The 25,111-nt window shown below is 30.0% G+C and overlaps 1 protein-coding gene across 4 annotated transcripts in view; it reads left to right on the forward strand.

The window, feature by feature from the left end:
• Positions 1-25,111, forward strand: part of LOC132952740 (glutamate receptor ionotropic, NMDA 3A-like) — a 169,065-nt gene that overhangs the window by 61,913 nt on the left and 82,041 nt on the right. For all 4 annotated transcript variants that reach the window (XM_061025147.1, XM_061025146.1, XM_061025149.1 and 1 more), the window contains 3 exons: positions 5,102-5,170; positions 5,452-5,737; positions 24,158-24,372. In XM_061025147.1, coding sequence (XP_060881130.1) covers positions 5,106-5,170; positions 5,452-5,737; positions 24,158-24,372 — 566 coding nt within the window. In that variant the 5' untranslated portion in view covers positions 5,102-5,105. The remainder of the gene's footprint in view (positions 1-5,101; positions 5,171-5,451; positions 5,738-24,157; positions 24,373-25,111) is intronic.

Here is a 25,111-nt window from a genome sequence, read left to right on the forward strand (position 1 = left end):
ATTGAATATGTAAAACAAGGCTCCACGTAAATAGGTTATATATAAATTACTTTATTCACAATAATATCATCATCAAATATATTAGTAATACCATAGGCTGACCGACCGTTTTCGCTCAGAATCGTTTTTCTAATACAATGATATTATATCATTGAATTCAAATTTAACACCACCCATTACAGTGACCCACTTATAACATACTGTACGACATCTACTTACCCACCTTTTTATACATTATATTAATATTTTTAGTCATAACCATACTTGTCCAACATTTAGTCATTAATTAAATTAATTTCTAAGTTTGTATACTTCAATAATGCTGTAATTATTTTAAAATAATGGTGTAGATGTTGAATACGCTGTAAATGTTGCATCAATAGACAATAATATAGGTATTTATAATTTTGAAGCAATCAAAATAATCCATTAGCTATTATAGAATATGTAATTTAAAAAAATCTATAATATAAAACAATTTAATTTAATTTAATTAAATGTAATAAAATGTATATTTATACATATAATAGAACTAATTCTTTTTGGTCAACAACTTTTAAAAACTACAAAACTTTATGGAAAAAAAATAACTATTTCTCGAAACTGTTGTTGCTCGACTGTAAATATTACATACAATTTCTTATAAATAATTCGTATATTGTTCTGAAACTTTGACAATATTAAAATTTATTTAAACTTTGGAGTTGTTTTTGAAATAATTAAGGGTCTAAAATTCAAACAAAAGCAATATAATGTACCTCTTGCTTTTTTTATCTCTCTTCTAGAGTTCTAACTAATAGTCAGAAGTTTTATTTTCAAGCAAATTTAATTATCCGTTGTTAGTTAGTGTTTCTTATCAATTATCATAGAATAGATATAACTTGATAGTTAGCTTGTGGTCTTATAGTACATTTTAATATTTTATATTATACATCACACAGTGGTATTTGCGGACTACAGCGTGTTCTGTTTTGGTTTCAAACTCGCTCTAAACTTTTGATTTTTGAAATTTTTAAACATTATTAGATACTTTTTGGGGATTTATCTTGAAAGGTTTCGTGATAGGTTTTTATGTCAATTTAGTTAAAAATTAAGTGGGGTTTTAGAGCAACAAGTTTCACATTGCAGTTTTACGATTTTGGTTGTATGGTGACGTGTTTTCGTTTTAAGTAAATATATTCCAGGTAAATATTATCGTTAAAACACTTAACGAATTGATCCATTGGCTTTATGCAAGTTCGCTGTCGATAAAATTTTGTTATATCGGAAAAATAAGGATTTCGTGAGTGCCATTTTAAAATACTTATGCTTTAATTGTTAATCAATATAGTTAAAATAAAAGAGAAAAACCAGAAAGGTCGGTCTGATGTATGCCTGTATGGCTGTATATACTCCGGCCCACGAGTTTCAATACGTAAACCACGCATCAATATAGTAATACGCAGCGTATGTTTTCTTCCACTGTGATGCCATTCCCACTATTCGATAACTTGCCGATGCGCAGCGACGGACGCGTTTTCACGCATGGACTCTCGTGAGCCGAAGTATAGACTATGAATCAAGTGTACCTCTTCAATGAGTATGTTACAGTGATGGATGTATTACATTTTAATTCAATAATAAATCATTTCACACGCGATTCTGAGCATTTCCGGTGTGTCTGCAGGCTTTATTTTTGAGGATATTTAATCATTTATTATTTAATTAATCATTAGTAATTCTGTATATTAAACTATTTTTTCCAAATCCTTATGAGTCAATAATTGCGTACCGTTCTACGGTGTGAATAGGTTCATGCCTCCATGGTAACATAGCCTAAAATTAGTCTAAATATTTTTGAAATTTATTTGCGTATTAAAATTAATAATACACGTAATGGCAAAAAGTTTCAAATCCACGTGATTAATGTTTTTTTAATTACAAAATAATAACTAAAATCGTTAGAGGATAAATCGTTATTTTATACGTTTGAATATACAATGTCGTCAACATTTTTACTTACAACGCTCATAAAATATGTACATGTGGCTTTACCATAAACTTTTTTTGAATTCTACTAAAAAGCTTACGAATAATCTTTTATTAAATTATCAAGCCTTAGGTAACAAAATTAAAAATGTTTTAAATTTTCAAGTACAAAATAGTTTGCAAATGTCCATGATATTGATAAATTTTGTAAAAATTAAAAATCAGTATCTACCTTTCGTACTTTAAATTAACTTACACTCGCGTAAATCGATAATTTTTGAGTACATATTTTACTATTTTTAGGTAGGTACTGCATATTCTTAGCGTGTATTTCAAGATATTAATTATTTAGGTGTTGTCATATTATTTTAGATTCCGAGTGGAACGATGAATGTATTAATTTTACAATGATGTGTGTTTTTTTTTTATTTTTATTTTTTGTGTTTGTGTACATGATAAGTAGTCGAAATAATGATTGGATTTTCAACTTCAGTATCTTGTTCGATGGGAAAGTGAATATTGTTGGTGCATTGAGTAGGTTAAAATCTAAAATTTCCAATAGTTTTCAAAAGCGCCGGGAAAAGCAACATAAAATTAAGGAAAAACGGTAATTTTATACATGAAATTTTCACTGATTATTTATATTTGAATTTTCTATACACGATAAAATTTTTAAAATATTTTGATTTGTTTTGAACTAATTAGGAACATTTTCAGTTTCCAATTTTATTAGTTTTTTTTTCTAAGGATGTCAATAAAATTGTATTTGTTGGGTAAAAAAGTTTGAACATTTATTACAAGGCTCCTACTATATTATTACAATGACATTTTAAAAATATTAAAAGTCCTTAGTCACAGTTTTTTTTATAAGCATTTAGTTCAAAAATTGACAAAATATGGAAAATTCGCGAAAATTACTAAATTATTTTGTGTTAAGAATTCATAAAAATTTTTCTTTTTAAATCTAAGATTTTAAAATGTAATACAAGATTCCTTATAAGATTATCTACCTTTATCCAAAAAAAAATGTCTATAACAAAGTCAAATTAAATTTTTACGAGCGTTTGAAGTTCATATTTTCACAATATTGGATATTCACTCGATTTATCATGTAGCGGTTTTGTTATTTTATTGTTATTCAAAAACGAATGACTGTAGATACTTGAAAATTTCACTGAATGTTTATATTAGAATTTATCAAATTTATAATTTATTAGTTATTTTGTAGTTAAAAATGTATAAAATGTTTAACTTTTATGGCTAAGGATTGAAAATTTAAAACAAGGATCCACGTAAATAGGTTATATATAAATTACTTTATTCACAATAATATCATAGGCTGACTGACCGTTTTCGCTCAGAATCGTTTTTCTAATACAATGATATTATATCTTTGAATTCAAATTTAACACCATCCATTACAGTGACCCACTTGTAACCTACTGTACAGCAGAGTGACATTCACTTACCCACCTTTTTTTTATTAAAACTATTTATACTATTTGTAGGTTTAAAGTCATACTTCTGATTATCAAATAATAACATTGAATAGAATAAAAAACCAATAGATTTAATTTTATATTTAATTTAAAAACATATTAAGTTTATTAAAAAATGTATTGTAGGTGTGCGATTTTTTAACTACTTACATTTTATACAACTTATGCATGTTCTAATTTATCTGAGGTACCTATCTAATCACTAAAATAGTTAAAAGTACTTAAAACAATATTATGGTATACGTAAGCGTTGTATTAAAGTTACTGAACACGTACAATATTTTAAGTAATTCAAAATTTAGACGTACCCAGCATTGAAAAGAAAAAAAATAGTTACGTTATTAGAATTTTCGCAGGAATTCCTTCTAAAATAAACAACATATCGTGAAGCTGAATGTTTGGATAACTATGTAGGCATTCTATTCTTTCCGCTTGCGGTGTTACATCAATCAAGGACGGGCTGGCACCATATTATAGACTCCAGGGACACCCCAGATATGTGACAGGTTTTATTACATTTTTATTTCATTTATATTATTTTCTCTCAAACTAACAAGTGGGACGTATAAATGTTACACAAGTCGGAAATATATATATTATATAATATACAATCATTATTATTTATATTTTTCGTGATGTGTATATGGAAAATAGCGATACATGCATATGAATAAATAAATCTTGAATCACCATTATACATACTCGATCGATTGTTTGTAATAATACACAAGAGTGTAGGTACTTACAGCCACAGCTAGCTGTTCATTCGTACATATCTGGTTATGACTGTTATGAGTCGTTCTTACTGCAGTGGCATTATACGTCATTCGCGTGCACGCAGAACAGGACAGCTTAGTAATAATAATCTTTTATTAAGAAATTTCTTAAGGGTACTTTTCTACTTTATTACAGTTTGTAAATCGATTTCAGACTATGTGGAAATTCTAACTTGCGCCATGAAAAATGTTTTTTATTAACGGACTTTTAGAACGATATAATATCGAATACAATAGAACGCAATCGACGTTACCCGAAAGTAGATGGAGAATAAAATATTTTAGTTCCTTAAAAATATGAATTATGATTATAATAAATTATGTTGAACCGGTTTAAGCTATATACGCTTATTTGTACCGAAATTCGGTATGATAATATTAATGAGTTCGATGTGATCCATACGGTATCAACATAATATTATTTTGTTATACCCCCGGAAAATTTCAGCCATTTATGTCCTGCTTAATAACAAGTGCATCGCATATTATACTCGCATTATAGTATTATTTAGATTTTTCAATTAATATTTCGACATTTTTAATGTATCACATATTTATACCAAAACATAATCACCGGTGTTAAAAACAACTAAACGAGAATATTTTGTACGACGCATTAATATTATAAAGGATTTTTTTATATTTTTCGCATATCTGCGTACGCCGTAATATAATAATCCGATTCACTCTAGCGATCCAAAATTATAATACACAATGTCCGGATCAGCTGATGTATATTTTTTTCCTGCCGTTTTGATAAACCAATTTCCCCTCAGGTTGTCGCATACAATTATTATAATGTCTTTCAATAACGTTCCGATTTTATAATTAACTTCGAATTTTTTTCCATGTTGACAGGAAAATGAAGTCAACGTTCGCGGCCATGATGACGGCGATGACGCTGCTGCCGTTCGTCTTGTCACACAGGTACATAATAAAAATATATTATATACAATTTAGACTATACTTGCCTCGTTCCTAGCTATAGCTTTACGTCCTATATAGACGCCATTGGTGTGTATCGTCGGAAATCGATTTTCGTACGACTCGCGATAATGACATTACGTCGCGCTGTCGCCCGTCGATTATCTTACACAATAATAGTAACCATCATTTGGTACACGAAAAGCCGTGACCGGCGTTTTAATTAATCGATTCTGTTTTTTGGATTGTCTCGTCTGCCTACCGCGGTATCATCGCGCGCGCAGCAACCACGTTTACGTTTCGGTGATACACGGCCACGACCAGGGTTCGTTGCTGCCCAGGACCATGGACAGGGCGATGCCGCCGTCGGTGCGGGTGCTGTACGCCGAGATGCCGGCCAACAAGTTCAGCACGGGCGCCCTGGAAGCAGTGCTCGACCTGTGGGCGAACAAGACGATCGTCGCGTGTCTGCTCCTCATACCCGAACCGGTTGGTTCGATGCCCGCGTTAACCGCTACCAGCTACAGGATACCCGTGCTCTGGCTCCCTTCGGTGCAGCGAATAGATCAAGTGAGTTTATGTTTATTTACCACGTGTCTATAGTATTATAACATATAGAATCTATAAAGACCGCGTTCGGCAACAAGGGTGTACCTAGTCATTTTTTTTTTAAATAAAAGTACATTACATAATAATATATTACATTATAAATTATAATAATACATAGTAATACATTTCATTTTGTTGATAACTTTACACCGGGTCGATTGGCGACACTGACATTTGGCCATTTCGTAGTATTTATAATTAGATGGCCAAATTTCAGTGTCACCAGTCGACCCGGCGTAAAATTGTCTAATATCGTCTGAATATTGTCGGCACTCGTGATGCCGAAACGGCTGTTTGTGGTGCGCTCGTTCCAGGAGGCTGATCGGCGAATGTGATACGAACAATTATACGCGTGACGAATTTTTAATTCGAAGAAACTTTTATCTGTTTTCTCGGAACGCGACGCAAGTAATGTGGATAAATAATATATTATCACGGAAGAGGCCGCCCGTATAAATATTATTTACTGTCCTATGTTATAATATAACCTATAAAGGTACCTCGGGTGGTGAACCTTTTTCTGGCCGTGCCGAACATTTTTAATCACAGTTTTAAAAAAACTTTCACGTGCCATTAGTACCTATACGTATTCATATCTATAAATATATTTATTTATTTGGGCTGGTCGAGGTTAGGTGGATAGTGGATCGTGGATGGTGAGATCTTTTAAAAAATGTATACAACCATAAAGTTTTTATAAGAACATTTTTATATTATCTTGTTTATAATTGGATCTACATTTATACGCTCATTCGTTATATTTTTTAATGTGGCTTTTGTACCTGTTTATATGTGTACAGGGACTAGTTACATCGTTAGTTTTAATGAATCACAATCTGCACTAATGTCATCTGTCAACGTATTCCTCTGTTTTGATTTATCACGTTGATGCGAATATTGAGAGTATTGAATGAGACATTTTGAAATTAAAAAATATATCTAGTAAGTGAGCTCCAATTTTTTGACATTTTATAATTAGCAACTAATAATTATATACCTATTATTTACCCTATTATACCTCCTATTATTTAGAAATTATTTTTTTTACAATTTTGTTAATTGAATGGTAGATGAAATTCAAAAATACATTAATATTTGGCTAACATAAGCCATGTTTTGCCACCACCACCTGGTTCCCCCACATAATATCCTGTGCTTCAAAATATCCCTCGTTAAAAATATCCCATATGTCTAAAATCATTCGATATATCTTATTTCTTAAAATCCCAATTATTGAATTAAATTGTATTTAATAAATAAATGTATTATATCAAACTTATTATCGTACTTACATTATACCTATTTTGAATAATAAAATATAGGTAATTATGAATATCTATACTAATATTATAAAGAGGAAAGATTTGATTGTTTGTATTGAATAGGCTCCGAAACTACAGAACCGAGTTAAATGAAATTTGGTACATAGATAGTTTAGACACTGAGAAAAAACATAGGCTACTTTTTATTACTAAAAAAGGGCTGTAAGGAGCTGAAATGGGCTTAAAGGTGCTGTAAGGGGCTATACTGGTTCGAATTGAAAAATTATTTTTTTGTTGGATAGTCCATTCATTGAGGAAGGTCATAGGCTATATAACATCACGCTACATTCAATTAATAGAAGTGCTCAAACAGGGATTTTGAGATTTATGATGGAAATATTTGTTTATAAATGATTGCTATTGGTTATAGGAAAAATAATTAATAGTATTTATTTATTATTGGTTGCTATTGGTTAATCGGGCAGATCAGGTACAAGCATGCATCAAATCGAATTTTCACACATTGCCTACCAGAGTGGCTGAGTTGCACTTACTGCAGTGAGTTACACCAAAAAGGAGTTGAACAATCACAATTTGTTTAAGAGTTGTCATTTTTTACGGGCCACAAAGTGTGCAGGATCAGCTATAGCCTATATTAAAATATATACGTTTGTGCGCAGATCTCTGTGAAGAAGATAGGCTAATTTAAAAAGAGTTAAATTTGGTTTTTATTCGTCGGAATTTAGTACGTTTAGGTTAGGTTAGGACTATGTATTAATTGATTACATTAATCCGCCGTATTATATCAAAATAAACTTGGTTATAACTTTGATACTTTAGAGTTAAATCATACACTTACGTATAAACCACACTGGGTCCGCGATCTACCGCAGGTAGATTGCCTACCTGATAATATACTGCTGCGAATCAGAATTTTTATTCCAGGCATCAGAAAAGTTAAAATAAATTTTGAACACCGTACACCGAATATTAAATAACGAATTGAACAAAGTTTGAGTCATATAGAGTTGGTACATTTAACGGGCAACGAAGTGCACAGGATCAGCTAGTATATATATATATATATATATAATATATATATATTATGATAAGCCTAATATTTTTCACTACATCGATCTATTATGAATTTTTTTTTTAGTACCTACTTCATCGATAAGAGGTTATTCTCAGTGCTGAGATTTATTTTGTATATAACATATTCTGATTGAATAAATCCATCAAAGGCTTTGGTGATTTTACTATTGGTGCCTGATGGTATAAATTCCAACGAACAAAAATTTCGAACTTGTTATAAAAAATCAGAATATTGACCATATTTTATTTAAAGCCTATTATTTTGTAATATTCTTCCAAATGTATTGTATAAAATTAAAAAATCAACCTCTGATTACAGCTCTTGGATATTCTTCTTTAAGTTGTAATATAAGCATTTTAAAAATCTTCCAACTTCTGAATATATTTCTCTGGTTGACTAGTTCTTATATCTAAAGTTATTACATAATCATGATATTTATACTGTAAGTATCAATTTTATATGGCTAATTAGGTACCTATCTTAAAAATATTATAATAATATTAAATAAATAGTAATGACTAATGAAAATATAATTTGAAGTATGATAATAGATTTGACATAATACATTTAATAACATTTAATAATTGGGATTATAATTATAATTATAAAATAAGGGTTAATATTAATGAAGATATTTTGAGGGTGCATCCTGCCACCTTTATTAAAAATATAATCCATGATAAAATTAATAACGATATAATAATGAACACATTATGTACAATTATGGTTAATATTATATAATTATATATTTCCTGTGGTTGATTTAAAAATTGCAATGAGTTTGTATTCTCGGTTAGTCAACATTGTTGTTTGATTATTTTTCCAGAAAATAGTAAATACGTACACTGGAAATTTTGATCAATTTGACATGATTAATTATGATTTATTCGTGTTGGTTATAGAGGCTTTCAAAATCTTTTTCGTGGAATGGTTTCCATACCTATCTTTATTTCTATCGTTTCAGAACTCATCATAAACGCCAAACATGTTTCACACTATTATATAGTTGCCAACTTTAATTGCGTTTCTTCGAACATATACTAATTTTTCTTTGCAAACGTTCCTTTTGTTCTCTTTTCCTCTTGTAGATTTATTTTATACTTTATCGCACACTGTATTTTGTTTAACTGTAATTGTAAACGTATTAATTTACCAAATGAACTTGGCCTATATTAATTGTTTTGTTAGAGATCCATTTTATTTGGTCAGATTATTGTGTAATAGCTGGTGTAGTGGTTTCTAAGTGTCTAATTTCATGTATTTTGCACTATAATAGTAGATAAGTCATTTTTTATCTGAAGATGTGTATCTTTATAAATCATAATTATAATGAAACACGTATTTTTTAATCTGATAATAGTTATCTAATCATCATTTCTGTAATTATGTGTGTATTCTATTAGATTATTTGATTTTCTATTATCTATATAAGTTAATATAATATTATATTCATTGTTCATAATGTTTATTGATTACGCCACCCTCGTTTACTATCCGTTTAATATCTACTGCATGTCTGCATTCATTAAATTACCTAATTTCCTAATAGATAAGGTATCAAAAAAAATATTTTTTTGTCTTAAAGAAAATATGCATAACCTCAAATCTGTTTAAGTACATGAATAGGTACAATATGTAAAGATTTAATTTTAATTTTCAAATTTCATTATAAATTTCTAATATGTTGACTTATGGGGAGGGAGTATCAACACATCTTCATAAACGTCGTGTTTATACGTCTAGATGTATTGATAATTGACATTTTTAATTATTAGTTAGTTGTAGAAATAGAGGGATAAGATATAAGATTAGAGAACAATGGATTTGTCTGATTTAGTGTAGTTACATGGATATTTTTAGTTGTGAGGACGTTAGTTAGGAAAACTTGAGAAGCTACTTCAAGAAGTGTAATTTTAAGTCATTGTCGAGTGAGTGGTTATTAATGTACCGTTGTACATTTATTATTAAGCTTAGTTTTTTTGTTGGTTGAATGAAAGGAATGTAGGATGTTACTGAATAGAATAATTGATAATATCGGACTAATGAGTTAAATGTATATAGAAGAACTAATGCTTTCTGTGGCAGGCGTTTGATAATTCGGTTTGTTAAGTCATGGTCTGGAGATTTGTTTTCGACAAATGTTAAATTATAATCAGAATTTCGGATTGTTAATACTATTAAAAAATAACACTTTAGTCGAATGACAATCTTAGAACCACGACTTTAATAAAATATTAAATCTTCCAAATGAAAAAATAAATACCATTATAACTATTGTAGATAGTTCCAAGTTCAGATTCATATCTATATGCAAAAAGTTTGTATAGTAAAAACAAAGTTAAGTGGAAGAAAGCGGTTAAGTTTAAACGAAGAATATTGTTAGTTGTATAGGAGAAATTAAAAACGACATCAGCAATAAAATAAATGAAGCCTATGTAAAAATGTACTGAACGAACAAAAAAACTATGCTTTTGTAAAATTCTGTACGAATGTTTGAGTAGTTTTTACAAACTAAAAACAAACTTACGTGTTACATTTGTTTTTAATTATTTAGTTTGACACATCCCGCGAGAAGTAGGTACCATTATTTGTATTTTTTTCAATCGATTAAAGGTTTTTTTCTTTTAAACTTTTGAATAACTTATTAAAACCAAAAAGTGTTGTTCAAGAAAGTTAAAATTTATAATACCCAATATTATACATAGCTTAATGCAAAACCGAAAGTTCTCATTCAAAATCTAAGAATTGTACAGCATGTGATATGATTTACCTAAATTTTTTTAATTCAAAAAAAGAATACAATACCCACATCTCTCTGCTGCTGATCGATTTCAGAAGACATTGTTATTTCAAAATTATATTAATATCATACCATCAGACATAAAGTGTTGACGGGTCGTTATAAGTATAGTTTCAGTTGTTTTTTTTAGTAAAAACCTTAGTATACCTTAAATAGGTGCTTATATATTGAAATACAAGATACAAACGTTCACTACATAAATATTTATATTCCGAGAAATTATCTTTCTTCATATAAATATTGTTCTTCATTGTTAGGTTAATATTTCGGCGTCATGGTGTTTTATTATAAACCACCCGTTGTGTATTTGTTGAAACCATTCCCCTCCTACGAGAATCTTTTTGAGATCTTTTGTATTCTCGATTCAGTTATAAATTTAAATTTAAAATGTATTACATTTTAATATCTCATTTACATTTATCTCAGGATATTTAAATTCTATTAACTATTTCGCATTTTCTAAAAGGTACTTTAGTCAAGTTATTTAGTATGCAAGCATGACACAAGTATAGGTACTCATATAATACTGTAAACAACGATAATTTATAACTATATCACTCAGAAGTACTACTCAGGCTGTTATTTATATGAAAATACTTAGTATGCTTATAAGTATGAGTAAACACTAAACATAGTGCATACTGCAAGTGTGAGTTAATTCGATTTATATGCGAACTTATCAATTTTTGGTGATATCTTTATAAAATCATAAAAACCTAAAATATTTTATTCAAACTATTATTTTGTGGTGAACTATTTTACTTGCGCATTCTAATATCGATGCTATTTAAATTAGGTGCTGTTGGTGCCTAAAGTGTATATTTAGTGATCTATTTGGTATTAGATTAGATTAAAATTAGAGTAATAATAATACATTGCAATTGTTTATCCTATAATTTTCTTAACATAATATATATTATATAATAATAAATTTCAATTCCATACAACAGCTGCAGAATAATAATTGTGTTAACATTACTAACGAGTTGTGTCAAAAATAAAATACTAGTCACAGTATTAACCTCGGGCTTAAGTGAAAATGAAAATGCTGCTATAAAAATTTAATAAGCGATAAAAGCTTTGTATTAGATTATAGCGTTTGCTGTTTGTATGTAATATAATTAAATAGCATGGTTATGAATCCAAAGAAAAATGTTATTGTTTCCTAAATGAGAATAATTATGGACGCACAAAAGATCTGACTTAGTAATTCATTACTTCTACAAATTATTATACAAATTAAACGGTAGGTACCTGAAATATATTTTGTGGTTTATATTGTTTAGTAAATTATAATTTTTAGATTTATATAATAACTAGCTGATCCCGTGCACTTCGTTGCCCGTTAAATGTATCAACTCTATATGACTCAAACTTTGTTCAATTCGTTATTTAATATTTGGTGTATGGTGTTCAAGATTTATCTTAACTTTTCCGAGTAAAAATTCTGATTCACAGCAGTGCATTATCAAGTAGGCAATCTATCTGCGGTAGATCGCGGAACCCGTGCTGTTTGTACGTAAGTGTATGATTCAACTCTAAAATATCAAAGTTATACCAAGTTTGTCGTTTTTACTTAATTCTACCTACGGTAGATTAATATAATCTATTTATACAAAATCCTTTCCTAACCTAACCGTACTAAAATCCGATGAATAAAAAAAAAACAAATTTAACTCTTTGTAAATTAACCTATCTTCTTCCCAGAGGTCTAATCTACCCACAAACATTAATTTTTATAAATATATATATAAATTCATAATATAGATATTATTTAACTATATAACTACACAGACTAAACTATTATACACTATTATAAACTATTATACACTAGTGGATTTTCCTAAAATTGTCTTTCATATAAACCTTCTCTGTGAAATAGTCTTTCGTTTAAAAAAAAATCAAGAAGATCTGATAAGTAGTTCCTGAGTTTAGCCTGTACAGAGATTTTCATTTCACATTTTTATAGTTAGATATTATACTATAATTTATATTTAAAAATTAAAGCAAATAGTTTTTTTTTATTATTATTATTACTATATAGCTTAAAAACCCATCATTGCTTATAGACGCATAATAATAATACAGATTGAATATGTATATTATGTACAACACAAATCGACGATGTATATAATAAATGGTTTGTTTGTTCTCGTGACAACGAATTAACGAATCACTATAATTCTGGATTGAAATTTCTAGAACGAATCATTTTATACGACGTCATTCATGTCAACCATTTATAAACAAAAATTTTCATCTGAAATCTCAGAATTCCCGTTTTAGCACCTCCCGGGGTTGGTCCTCTCCATTTTAAAATTAGCCTATCTTTTAAGTTCGGCCAAATTACACACATTGTAAAAATTTCATCAAGATCGGTCCAGTAGTTTTGGAGTTTATTCCGGACAAAGACATGACACGGGATTTTTATATATAAGATATGTACATAATAGTATATATATCTGTTATCTTAAATAATCATTAAATATATTTTATACAGTTGTTATAAGTTATAAGTAAATCAATATTTATGTCAGTACGATATAGAATGAATAAATTGCACTACACGATGTTGACAATTATTGTATAATTTGATAGTTTATGACTGTACATTTAATAATATGTATTGTGATGAAACGGTCATTGGACATGTTGTAGGCTATTTGATGAAGGTTATTTTGTACATAGGCACGCGGAAACTAAAAATATAGCATTGTATTTATTTTTATTGTTACGCATCAAACTTATACGTGTAAAATGTATTTCGTTTAACCATATTATACGAAATTACACGAATATTCAAAAATGTTGTGTTGCTATATTACTTTCTCTTAAAAACCAATTTGTGCCTCATAAATCGTTTTAATGATTCACCAATCATTATAATTATATCGTTGAGCTTTTAAAAATTAAAGATCATAGTAAAACCATTAGTTATTTCCTCAAAAATGACAATACAATATGCCAAAGATACTTGATTAGTGCCTTCGTGTACTGCGTCCGTTTCTTGAGAACACCATTAGAAAGATTTTTATAATTTTTATGAGGCGTAAAAGCATGCTTATATAGCCATAAAAAGTCTACAACCAAGTGTAATTGGACAGGGAAATTGTGAGTACAACAAGAATGGCGTTAGTGACTACTGTTTTATTTGTAGTATTGCGATTTGCAAGTCATTTTTTTACATACAATTTAAATTTTAAAAAACTTGGTTATTAATTGTGAGCTCACTTACTTGTTATGTATATAACAAGTCGTCTCATTGTGATAAATTATTTAATTTTCTAATTATTCAAACGGTAGGTAAAAGTTTATTTTTCGAAAAAAAAAACAATAAATTGATAATTTAAACCGAGAAGAACCACCAGAAGAATAACCATAGTAAATTGGTAATATATTATTATATAAACGAGGTTCGCCACAAACACGAAAATATCATTGATAATCTGATAATGTTTTACGAGAGTATAAAAGCAGAAGACCTACCAGCTTTGGCCGTGTCCTGATGTTTACCCAAGTTTTTTTTCTACAGCTAAAGCGGGTTTTACTCTTTGTTGGCGAACAACCCGTATAGGGGATATAAATGTGACGTGTTGGTGTTGTAAAAGAACTCTGTTTACTTATGTTATGTGGTGTACATACAGAGTGATTCACCAAGCATGCTAATCCACATTTTTAACTGTACATTATTTAATCGATATTTTTTATGAACACGTTGATGTATCATGTAACTAATTTAGAATTTAAACGAGTGGATTTTCAGTTATTAAAAATTTATAATAAGGATAATGGTTCATAAAAATATGAAAATTATACAAAAATATAAAATATATAATATATTTATATATGTAATATTGGATCAAGTATTTATTATATTATTTTTGTAGGTAGGTACCTACAAAAATTATTATGGTCTTTAAATATATTAAATAATTCCAAAAATCAGAATTTGAATAAATTTGTTGTTAAATGAAAAAAAGGGGGTGAGCATGCTTGGTGAATCACCCTGTAAAGCATATACATACTACGGTACCCATATAGAGGTATATGCGTACACGCACATACAATGTATACATGATGTAAACCTAACCTAACTATGACATTAGTCATGATACGGTATACCATATCACCCGTACATCTAGCGGACGGAGCATTATAGTCGGCGGCTTGACTTTTCGGCATTTGCGTTCGCGTGTGAATATAATACATATAATATGCGTATAGTATATCATCGTCCGAAATAATATAACCGTAAACACGTCGTCGCTCTTGGGATATAAACACTATTCTTGCAGTCAACTACGCCGCCGGGACATTGACAAATAGACGAGAAAGAAGTTTGCCGGTCTCAAATGGCATAACTTATTATACGCTCGACCCCCTACAATCCTCTTTTCACAACCGGGCGCGTCGTTTTCATTTATCGTGCGAGGTGCGGAAACACTCGTACTAGATGTACTCAAACTCACAAACACACATACACACCCACATACACCTAACCGGCGCTCAAAAGACGTGTCGACAGTTTTCCCGAGTGCGTGCGCGAAGTGTGATTCCGGTGACTTTTCGTATATGTGTACCTGTGTATAAATAATATATAATATTATGTCGTAGGTATACCTTCAATTATACACAAAATAAGATGACAATTCACACTATTGAATTGCTTTTATTAATAATAAAAAAACACACAAAATACGAGTCTCTATGAATCGCTTACAAACATACGGGCCTCGCTCGGAGATCCGCACTGCCCTTCTACCACACTGAATATTTTACAAAGTGCTGCCACAGAAGATTTGCTTCATTGGCCTATTATTACGAATACGATACTATCAATTATTTTTATTATTTAATTAGTTGGCGCGTACAATACTCCCTTATGTTTTAAAAAATATGTCCCCATATTTTAAATCTAAAACTATGCATTGAAATGTATACAATTATAATACAAAAATTAAGAAAGAGAAAAAAAATCCCCAGTCATCTGTTATTCTAACAGAGTATATATGAAACATAATATATGGTTTAAAAAGTTTGAATATATGACATGTTTAAAAATAGTATTTTGTTAATTTTCAACATATTAGAAAATAATTAACTACGCAGGGAAGGGTGGTCAGAATATTTGATTATAGGTAGATGCTACTTGCCTTATTGGTTGATTTAAATGGTGTTTCTTTCTTCTTATATTTGCTTAAATTCAATTTTTGATTTTTCAATTTTTATTTGATTTTTTCACGCTGGCTGCCATCTGAGATTTTTTATATTTATTAATTCGATGCTTTATTTTTTTGTTTGTGGTGTTCACATAATGATTTTTTAGTTTTGTCTATCGGGCGGTTTTCAATATTGAAAAGTAGGTGTACATTATTATTTTTTTTATAGTAGGAGGTAGAATAATAAAAAAAAAAAAAACGAGAGCTAATGGAATAAAAAAAAAAATACAAATATTGTGGATGCTGTTTGCTGAGTTTGCGATTTCATACCATTTCTTCGTTTTATTGTGTTTGAATCATTTTATTGTGGTTGATAGTGTTAATTATCTAGTAGTTTTGGTGTTGTGTTGTTTGACCGTCGTGTATATATTTGTTTTTGATACCAATATCGTGTTAAATTTGTTTTACACGTTGTGTTTAAAAATAAAAATAAAATATTTATTATATGAAACATTTTTTTTTTTGAAATCTCACTGTTTACATTTTTATAAAATCGATTTTATAAGCGGAATTCGTTGGCGCAAACAACATATAAAAATATAGAAGAACAACAATAATGATTGCAACCAGATGCTACCTTGGAGTATTAACACTGTTCAAAATTACTTTCAAGAAGATCTAGTATAAAATTGTAAAAAGCTTTAGTTAGACCGACAACACTGATTCATACGCAGGCCAGACTTAGGCAACCATTGTAAAAAAAATTAGAATACATTGGGTGTTTCCGAAAGAAAAATATTGATGAAAATGTTTTGTCTGAAAAAGAATGGATAAGGGGAATTTGACATTAGGACAATTGAGAAATCGAGAAGTTTATACGAAGAAACCAGTAGATATCACAGGTACCATGAAGAGCTGCAAGATAAGGTGGGCCGGAAACGTATGTAGATTAGAGGGGATACCGGGCAACGTTGATCCGATAGAATAAAAGAAGGTCTTAGGACGATTGAGGTTGTAAACGCAAAAGAAATATCAATGAACATCGTGAAATAGAGGAATTCTATGTTGAGGGGACGATGGACCTTTTGGTCTTTAATGAGCCTAAGAAGAAGAAGAAGAAGATTTACTTGTATAACGTAGTACTTGATACGAGGATATGCGATAATGAGAGGAGGTCGTGGCCATAAATCTAGGAAAAGCGTCTGAAACGCACACTGCACGTATACACACACCCACACGGCTGAGGCTTTATACACGTCGTGCATCGATAAGCCGCATAATCTTAAAACGTCCCCGAGGTACGCGTATCGCAGACGCCATCTACATCAGCTATCCTCCACCGCCACCGCGAGTCCAATTCCCTGGCCACGCTGGTCCGGGAGTGCATAATAATATTACTATTACTACAACGGCACAAAGTTAAACGAGAAACGACCGTCGACCGTGCGTCGGTCGGCGTGCGGTTTAGAACCGCGCGCGTGTGGTGTATTATTGTAATTCGCGTGCACCCGAGCTCGTGGATATAATATGTAATATATGAATCGAGGGTCCGGAATTGAATTCACCAGGAAATTAATGGACCCGCTTGTTCTGTTTGTTCGTATATATATACGGACACACGAGGACTAGAAGGTGAGTAGCGGAGACGTGGTTTTTGGGGGCGATGGGAAATGTATGTGTAGGGTTGTAGGTAGAGAGAAAGAGGTCCTCCGCGCTGCAATATTGTTTCACTAACGTCTGCGGCGTATATTACCCACCCAAATCTCCTACCGACTATCTCCCTCTGTCTCTCTTTATCTATAGATATATTTATATGTGTATATGAGTGGGTCTGTTAGTATACGTATGACCGTTAACAATCGAAGCGTTCGAATAGTGAATAGCGAAGTGTTATCGATTATCGCATGGTATCCTAAAAACGTTTTTTAAGTCATTGACGGCCTAAAGACGTGTGATTTTAACGAGGATGGTTGGAATTTGCACTCAAGTTAAAAACAAAGGTGATGTCTAACTTGTCTGGAAACGGGTTAACCTACTCTCGGTCAATAAGTATAAAACGGCTATGTTTTTAGTTAAACCAGGAATTCGACGTTTCGACGATATAATAATTTGAATTCGTACATAATCGTAACAAACTAAAAATTTTACTTTGCAAAAAAAATGTTTAGTTCAAACAAAAATAGCAGACCAAGCAGGTTGAAGTATTTAACTGTTGAAATAAATTAGGAAATAAATAAAATTGTTAAAAGTACACACTGTGTGCGTGACGCAAAGAGACGCGTAGGTATGAAAAATCGAACATGATCCTCCTCCACCGTGACCACGAATAATAATTGTTCCCAGGTCGCTCGAATCTAATTTAACAAAGAAGCATTATAGCTACCACCAACGATGGCGTGTGGGTAACGCATGTCACACATTTCCGTTTAAATAAATAATAACAACGTGATTTATCGACTCATAAATAGCGAGGTATCATATATAGGTAGGTACATACCTGAGGAAAAATTATTTCACGTGCAACATTAATTTTCATTCAACGCAAAATGCAATAGGAACGTTGTGTATAATATTATATTATTATACACTACGTATATTATAATGTGATACCTGCACGTGTATGCGAGACGTCTAATAAAATAAATAATTTATCACACACGTTATATAGGTACCTATTTATGTATCTATACTAATATTATAAAGAGGAAAGATTTGATTGTTTGTATTGAATAGGCTCCGAAACTACAGAATCGATTTAAATGAAATTTGGTACATAGATAGTTTAGACACTAAGAAAAAACATAGGCTAATTTTTATTACTAAAAAAGGGCTGTAAGGGGCTATACTGGTTCGAATTGAAAAATTATTTTTTTGTTGGATAGTCCATTCATTGAGGAAGGTCATAGGCTATATAACATCACGCTACATTCAATTAATAGAAGTGCTCAAACAGAGATTTTGAGATTTATGATGGAAATAATATTTGTTTATAAATGATTGCTATTGGTTATAGGAGAAATAATTAATAGTATTTATTTATTATTGGTTGCTATTGGTTAATCGGGCAGATCAGGTACAAGCATGCATCAAATCGAATTTTCACACATTGCCTACCAGGATGGCTGAGTTGCACTTACTGCAGTGAGTTACACCAAAAAGGAGTTGAACAATCACAATTTGTTTAAGAGTTGTCATTTTTTACAGGTTACAAAGTGTGCAGGATCAGCTATAGCCTATATTAAAATATATACGTTTGTGTGCAGATCTCTGTGAAGAAGATAGGCTAATTTAAAAAGAGTTAAATTTGGTTTTTATTCGTCTGAATTTAGTACGTTTAGGTTAGGTTAGGACTATGTATTAATTGATTACATTAATCCGCCGTATTATATCAAAATAAACTTGGTATAACTTTGATACTTTAGAGTTAAATCATACACTTACGTACAAACCGCACCGGGTCCGCGATATATCGCAGGTAGATTGCCTACCTGATAATATACTGCTGCGATTCAGAATTTTTATTCCAGGCATCAGAAAAGTCAAGATAAATTTTGAACACCGTACACCGAATATTAAATAACGAATTAAACAAAGTTTGAGTCATATAGAGTTGGTACATTTAACGTACAACGAAGTGCACAGGATCAGCTAGTACCTAATAAATAGGGTGCCTGTATAATACTATAGTTGGGCATTTTTCTCTTTTTCATTATTTTTTACTAATACTGTTTTGGTCGCTGACACTTGAGAATTAATTTATTACAATTTTATTACATTTCGACCATTATTTGACACATGTTACATAATTTTTAGTCGAATCTAGATAGCGTATAGAAACACCCATTTAGGTGTTACACCCATTATTGGCAGGTTTAGCCAATTATATACGGCTGTACCTGCCAATTTACCGGTGGATGGTATTTGAGGATGCAAAGTGTGGGGAAATGTTGACACACCTGATACGATTTCTACGGCATTATGAGAGTAGAGCGCGGAGCACCTTAATAGTCTGCGCGTGAAGACAGCTGCTAGATTGTAAAGGGAGTTTAGTTTTATAGAAATAGTATATAAGTATGTAGAACTGTAGAAGGGAAGAAAATGGACCAGCAAAAATGAAATAATAATTTATTTTGAATCGGGAAATCAAACGTAGATGTGGAGTGCATAAGTGTTGTGCTGATAATAATATTATAATTAGATTTTTAAGTGGGAAATTCGTCCGAAAAATATATATCCGAATCGGTCACTGAGATGATGTGCCGTCATATTTTAAAATTGCCATTTCATTTTGATAGATTTCGATCATAATTTATAATATGATACATCAAACTACGCGTCAAAGAAGATCTAATGTGAGATGTTTATAAAAAAAAATATTATGTATCTGACTGAGCGAAGCATAAAGGATATGGGACGAGAATGTATAATAATAGGTATATCTTGGCGCTCGAAGGCACTTCTATATTATATTTTAATATTTTTTATTGAGTTAAGGCTTCAACATCTATGGTCATTAGCCTGAAGGTTATTTAGTAGGTTTTTTTTTAACATTGGGGGAGGGAACGGTTGGTTACAACACGTGTATGTATGGTAAGGATTTATCACTATAACCCGAATGGTCACGCATCCGGGAACTAGTGAAACTGGCTGATGCTTGACCTCAGAACACGTTTGTACTTTGTCACCGAAGCTAACCACCTCGCCACACCAGACCACTTCTATATTATAATATGGCTGAGATACTAATAATTATAATATATAATAATATGGTGTTTCCATTACATCGTACTATCAAAACACTAGTGACGTTTAGCTAGCAAAATTGGATATCATGGTACCTATCGGCTACCTTCAGGGTAAACGAAACGATGTTTCATGAAATAAGCTAACCTTTAATTTGGAATTACCATTATAATTTTAATATGGCAACACGATTTTATATAGATGTGTATATTATTATTTCCACTTGTGTGAATTTGTTTGTTGAAATAAGGAATATTCAACGAGTCGACGACACCGTAAATGATCCAATAAATTATTGTACATGTAACTTAAACACAATAGAAGCATAATATATTTTAATATCAAAATTTATTGTTTTTATCTAACTAAAATTACATAAATTGTACGTCTATGCAAACTAACAGTGCATTTTGTTTTCGCGCATTCATCCGTAAAATAATTTTCCTAAATATTAAAGTAAATAATATTATACATGTACCACCCATGTGCGTGTGTGTGTTTGTTTGTGACTTGTGTGTAACATAATATTTGTTTGGGTGTTATACCAATAACATGAAAAATGTTGTAATATCATAATGAGATTTAATAATTTTACTACAATATATTATGTTATTATTTTTGTGAAATATAAAATAACTGTTTTGATGAAAAAAAAATAATACATCATGTGTTCAATCAATAATTAATTTCGAAATACATTTAAAACACAAATTACACAAGCAAACAAGCAATTATGTAAAAATATTATATTGAAAATCTTTTCATATAATAAATAACATTCTGATTCGATTCTATTCGTTTTACTGGCATGTAGAATTTCTCAAGAGATCAGTTTACATTAATTTTATATTTAATCTAAAACTATTTAATCTACGTACTTATTGATTTAGAGATATAAATAAAATTAATTTATTATTACTATAATATTATCTTATTATGATTTTAAATTCTGATTTTAATATAATTTATTTTATAAACATTTCCTCAAAATTGATCAATGGTAGGCTGGTAGCCAAAAGCCAGCCAATGACGTTACCGGATAAATGATTCAGATAATGTAGAATATTATAATAATTTGCATTTCCTGCATATTAATTTTTAACGACCAATTTATTATATTGGTTAAAGTTTCTATTATGAAAATACTTGAAGAAGAGTAGAGATAATCACAATTTCTATAATTTTGTTTCAGTGTATAGTTAAGAATTATCTGAAATTGGATAATGTTTTTTTTTTAATGGATTTAAAAGTTTTACTTCCTCTCTAAATACAATTATATATATATAATATATAAAAATTAAATATTACAGTTTTAAGTTCAAGATAATTATTCTTTGATTATAGTTGAAATTAATGTATGGATTTTTATGAACAATAGAACTAATTTACTAAATACTTATTAAGATGTTAATGTATTTTGTTCATTTATCTCATAATAAAATAATTTACCTTTAAAATTAAATTATATAAATTTTAACTTTTTCTTATTATTAGTCTGAAAAAATCCACCACGGATAAAGTGGGAAAATGTCAGGGTGAATTTTTAAATCAAATTATTTTGTTTTGTTTAAAGATAAATTATTTTATTAGGAATATTAAGTAATAGCAATACATACAAACTTACTTATAAATATACAAAATAAACTTTAAATAAACAGAATAAACCAATGACTTTTAGATACCTACTATTAATTGTATGCAATTTATTACTGAGTCTCCAGATCTTGTTTTGCATTTTTTAGATAATACATCTAATCGGTTTATTTGAGATCGTCAATTGATTTTGTCGGTCGATACATAATTTTTTTCGAGATTACCGTCTGTATAATTAAATATTATACGGTCATCATTAAATTACTATATTTTGTTGATATTTATCATTAATAATAATATTATCTAAATTCTACACTAGGTCATTATGATTGCCAAGTATAATGATTACAATCGACCATGATTAGCTTCAGCTGTTAGTGATAATTTTAAAACAATATCGATTATTTCTTATTCTTATTCATCAAAAATTATGTGTAAAAATTATGTTATTCACTATACGTTTGAACTTGAATGGAAACTAATTAGTGGATTTAGTATTTACTATATTTCTGATTATGTGACGGTTTTATAAATGAGAACTTTTGAAAATCAAAAACATTATTAATTAAATATAAACTTAAATAAGAAGTTATATTAAATCGGATTAAATTCGTAGTTTAAAACAAAAAAAATAAATAAGATTTAACCCTTAACAAAGACCCGTATCGATTTTTTTTTAAATGTGAGGTAAGTTAGTTTTGGTAGGGACGTGATGAGAAATGTTTGAATATATTGCGTGTACATATACTTTATTATGTATTAGTGTATAGTATTATGATAATCGATATTATATTGTTCATTTATAGAGATATTTGCCATTGGCTTGGGAGTTTGGGATATTGGAGGAGTACTTCCATCGAAATGTAAACATAACATTGTTGCGTTTGCGTAATAATAATCCACTGCATTCTGCAGAAATACCTTCAGCAGATACACTGCGAGCAATAAATCTTGGAATATATTATTAGAAAACAATAATACACACATGACGTGTACGATGTTTGTTTACAACATTGATATGTTTTTTTTTTTAATGGAAACACACATTCTCATCAGTTATTTAATAATTACATGTGATCATTTTAAGTTTAAATGATTTGGAATTATAGAACTGTGCTGCAGTATTATCCTATACATACAATGTAGATTCATAATTAATAATTAATTATTATAATTCTTAATTCTACATACTAGTCATAATTATATCTAGGGCTTGAATGTCTAAAAATAATAATTGATGGAGAGTTTGTTTCTAATACAAAATAGAATAAAATGGAATTAAAGTATGTAGGTGCTGACTGCAGCTGGTTTTACTTATTTTGAATATCAAAAGCTATTATAATACCTACTGCTTTGTGTCATACGTTACTTTGATTATAATACACTAATACTAAGGTTTTAAAATAAAATCAAGTCTACGTAACTAAGTTATAATATTACAATCTCAAACGCACATTTCAAATATATTTAAAAAGTCAAAAACATCGTTTGGTCCGAATAGATTAGTATAAATATAATGTTATATATTATTTATCTAACCGAATCGTTGGGCAGCCCCGTTGTTTAATCCGCAAAAATTAGAGTTCGAGTCCGAATCGAATACACTGGTCGCACTTTATGTCATGTTAGAATTTAATCGATCGTGTTATGACGTCATTGGCATAATAAACATAATAAATTGCTGGATATCGTCTGATTACTTAATCATAGACTGTGTTGTTGTTACAGGAACGCTGGAACGAGATGGTGGTCAGGGTATCGATCACACCGTGGGAATTGTTTTCCGCCCTCAGATCGTTTCTGTTGCACACAGGATGGCATAAGTTTTACGTGTTACACTCGATAACGATCGACGAGAGCGTCAAGACGATGCTGAGCATACCTCCTTTGAGCTACACGTCGGTGCCCATATCTTCCGACTCGTCAGACATTATGCTGTTCAGGTATGCGAATCCATATTATCATAATAATGGCGCATCTAGGATTTTTTTTAAGGAAGTGTCACCAAAATATGTATAAATATATATTTTATAAATTAAAATATAGTTGAGGTTATATTTATAGTAAAAAGAATGAACTAATAAACACCATCGGCCAATCGGGACATTTATATTTTATATCTATATATGTATGGAAAAAAAATAACATCAATGATATTAATATTTTTATATTTAGGTCTTGGTTACAAAATAATTTAAATATAACACGTGCTAAAAGGGAGTGCCATAGACTCCAAACACCCCCCCCCCCCTCCACGTATGCACCGCTGTTGCATATAATATATTATTATACTATCGATACTATGAGGTATGTGTAATAATAATAATATTATGCTATGATTGCGATTGTAAATTCAAGAGTTATTATTAAACGCAGTAGTTCTGGTTGACTTTACAGGTTAAAATGTAGGTACTATTTAAACTTTAACGGTACAAAAATATATATCTACCACACATTATTTGAAAACATGTATAAAATGTCACACGCGTCCTAATTCGGTTCGTTTAACTGCTTTGCATTGTAGCAAACACTAAAAATACAATATATTTAAAACGTTGTATTACGAACATATTTATTAATCCCAACTTTTTTATCGTTCTAACTTTCTAACTAAGTTTGTAACGTTTGTATATTTTAATATCGTAATATACAAACATTGACCAAATTTCAACAGAGTTAATG

This window comes from Metopolophium dirhodum, chromosome 9 (genome assembly GCF_019925205.1).
Source record: "Metopolophium dirhodum isolate CAU chromosome 9, ASM1992520v1, whole genome shotgun sequence".
Taxonomy (NCBI): Eukaryota; Metazoa; Arthropoda; class Insecta; order Hemiptera; family Aphididae; genus Metopolophium; species Metopolophium dirhodum.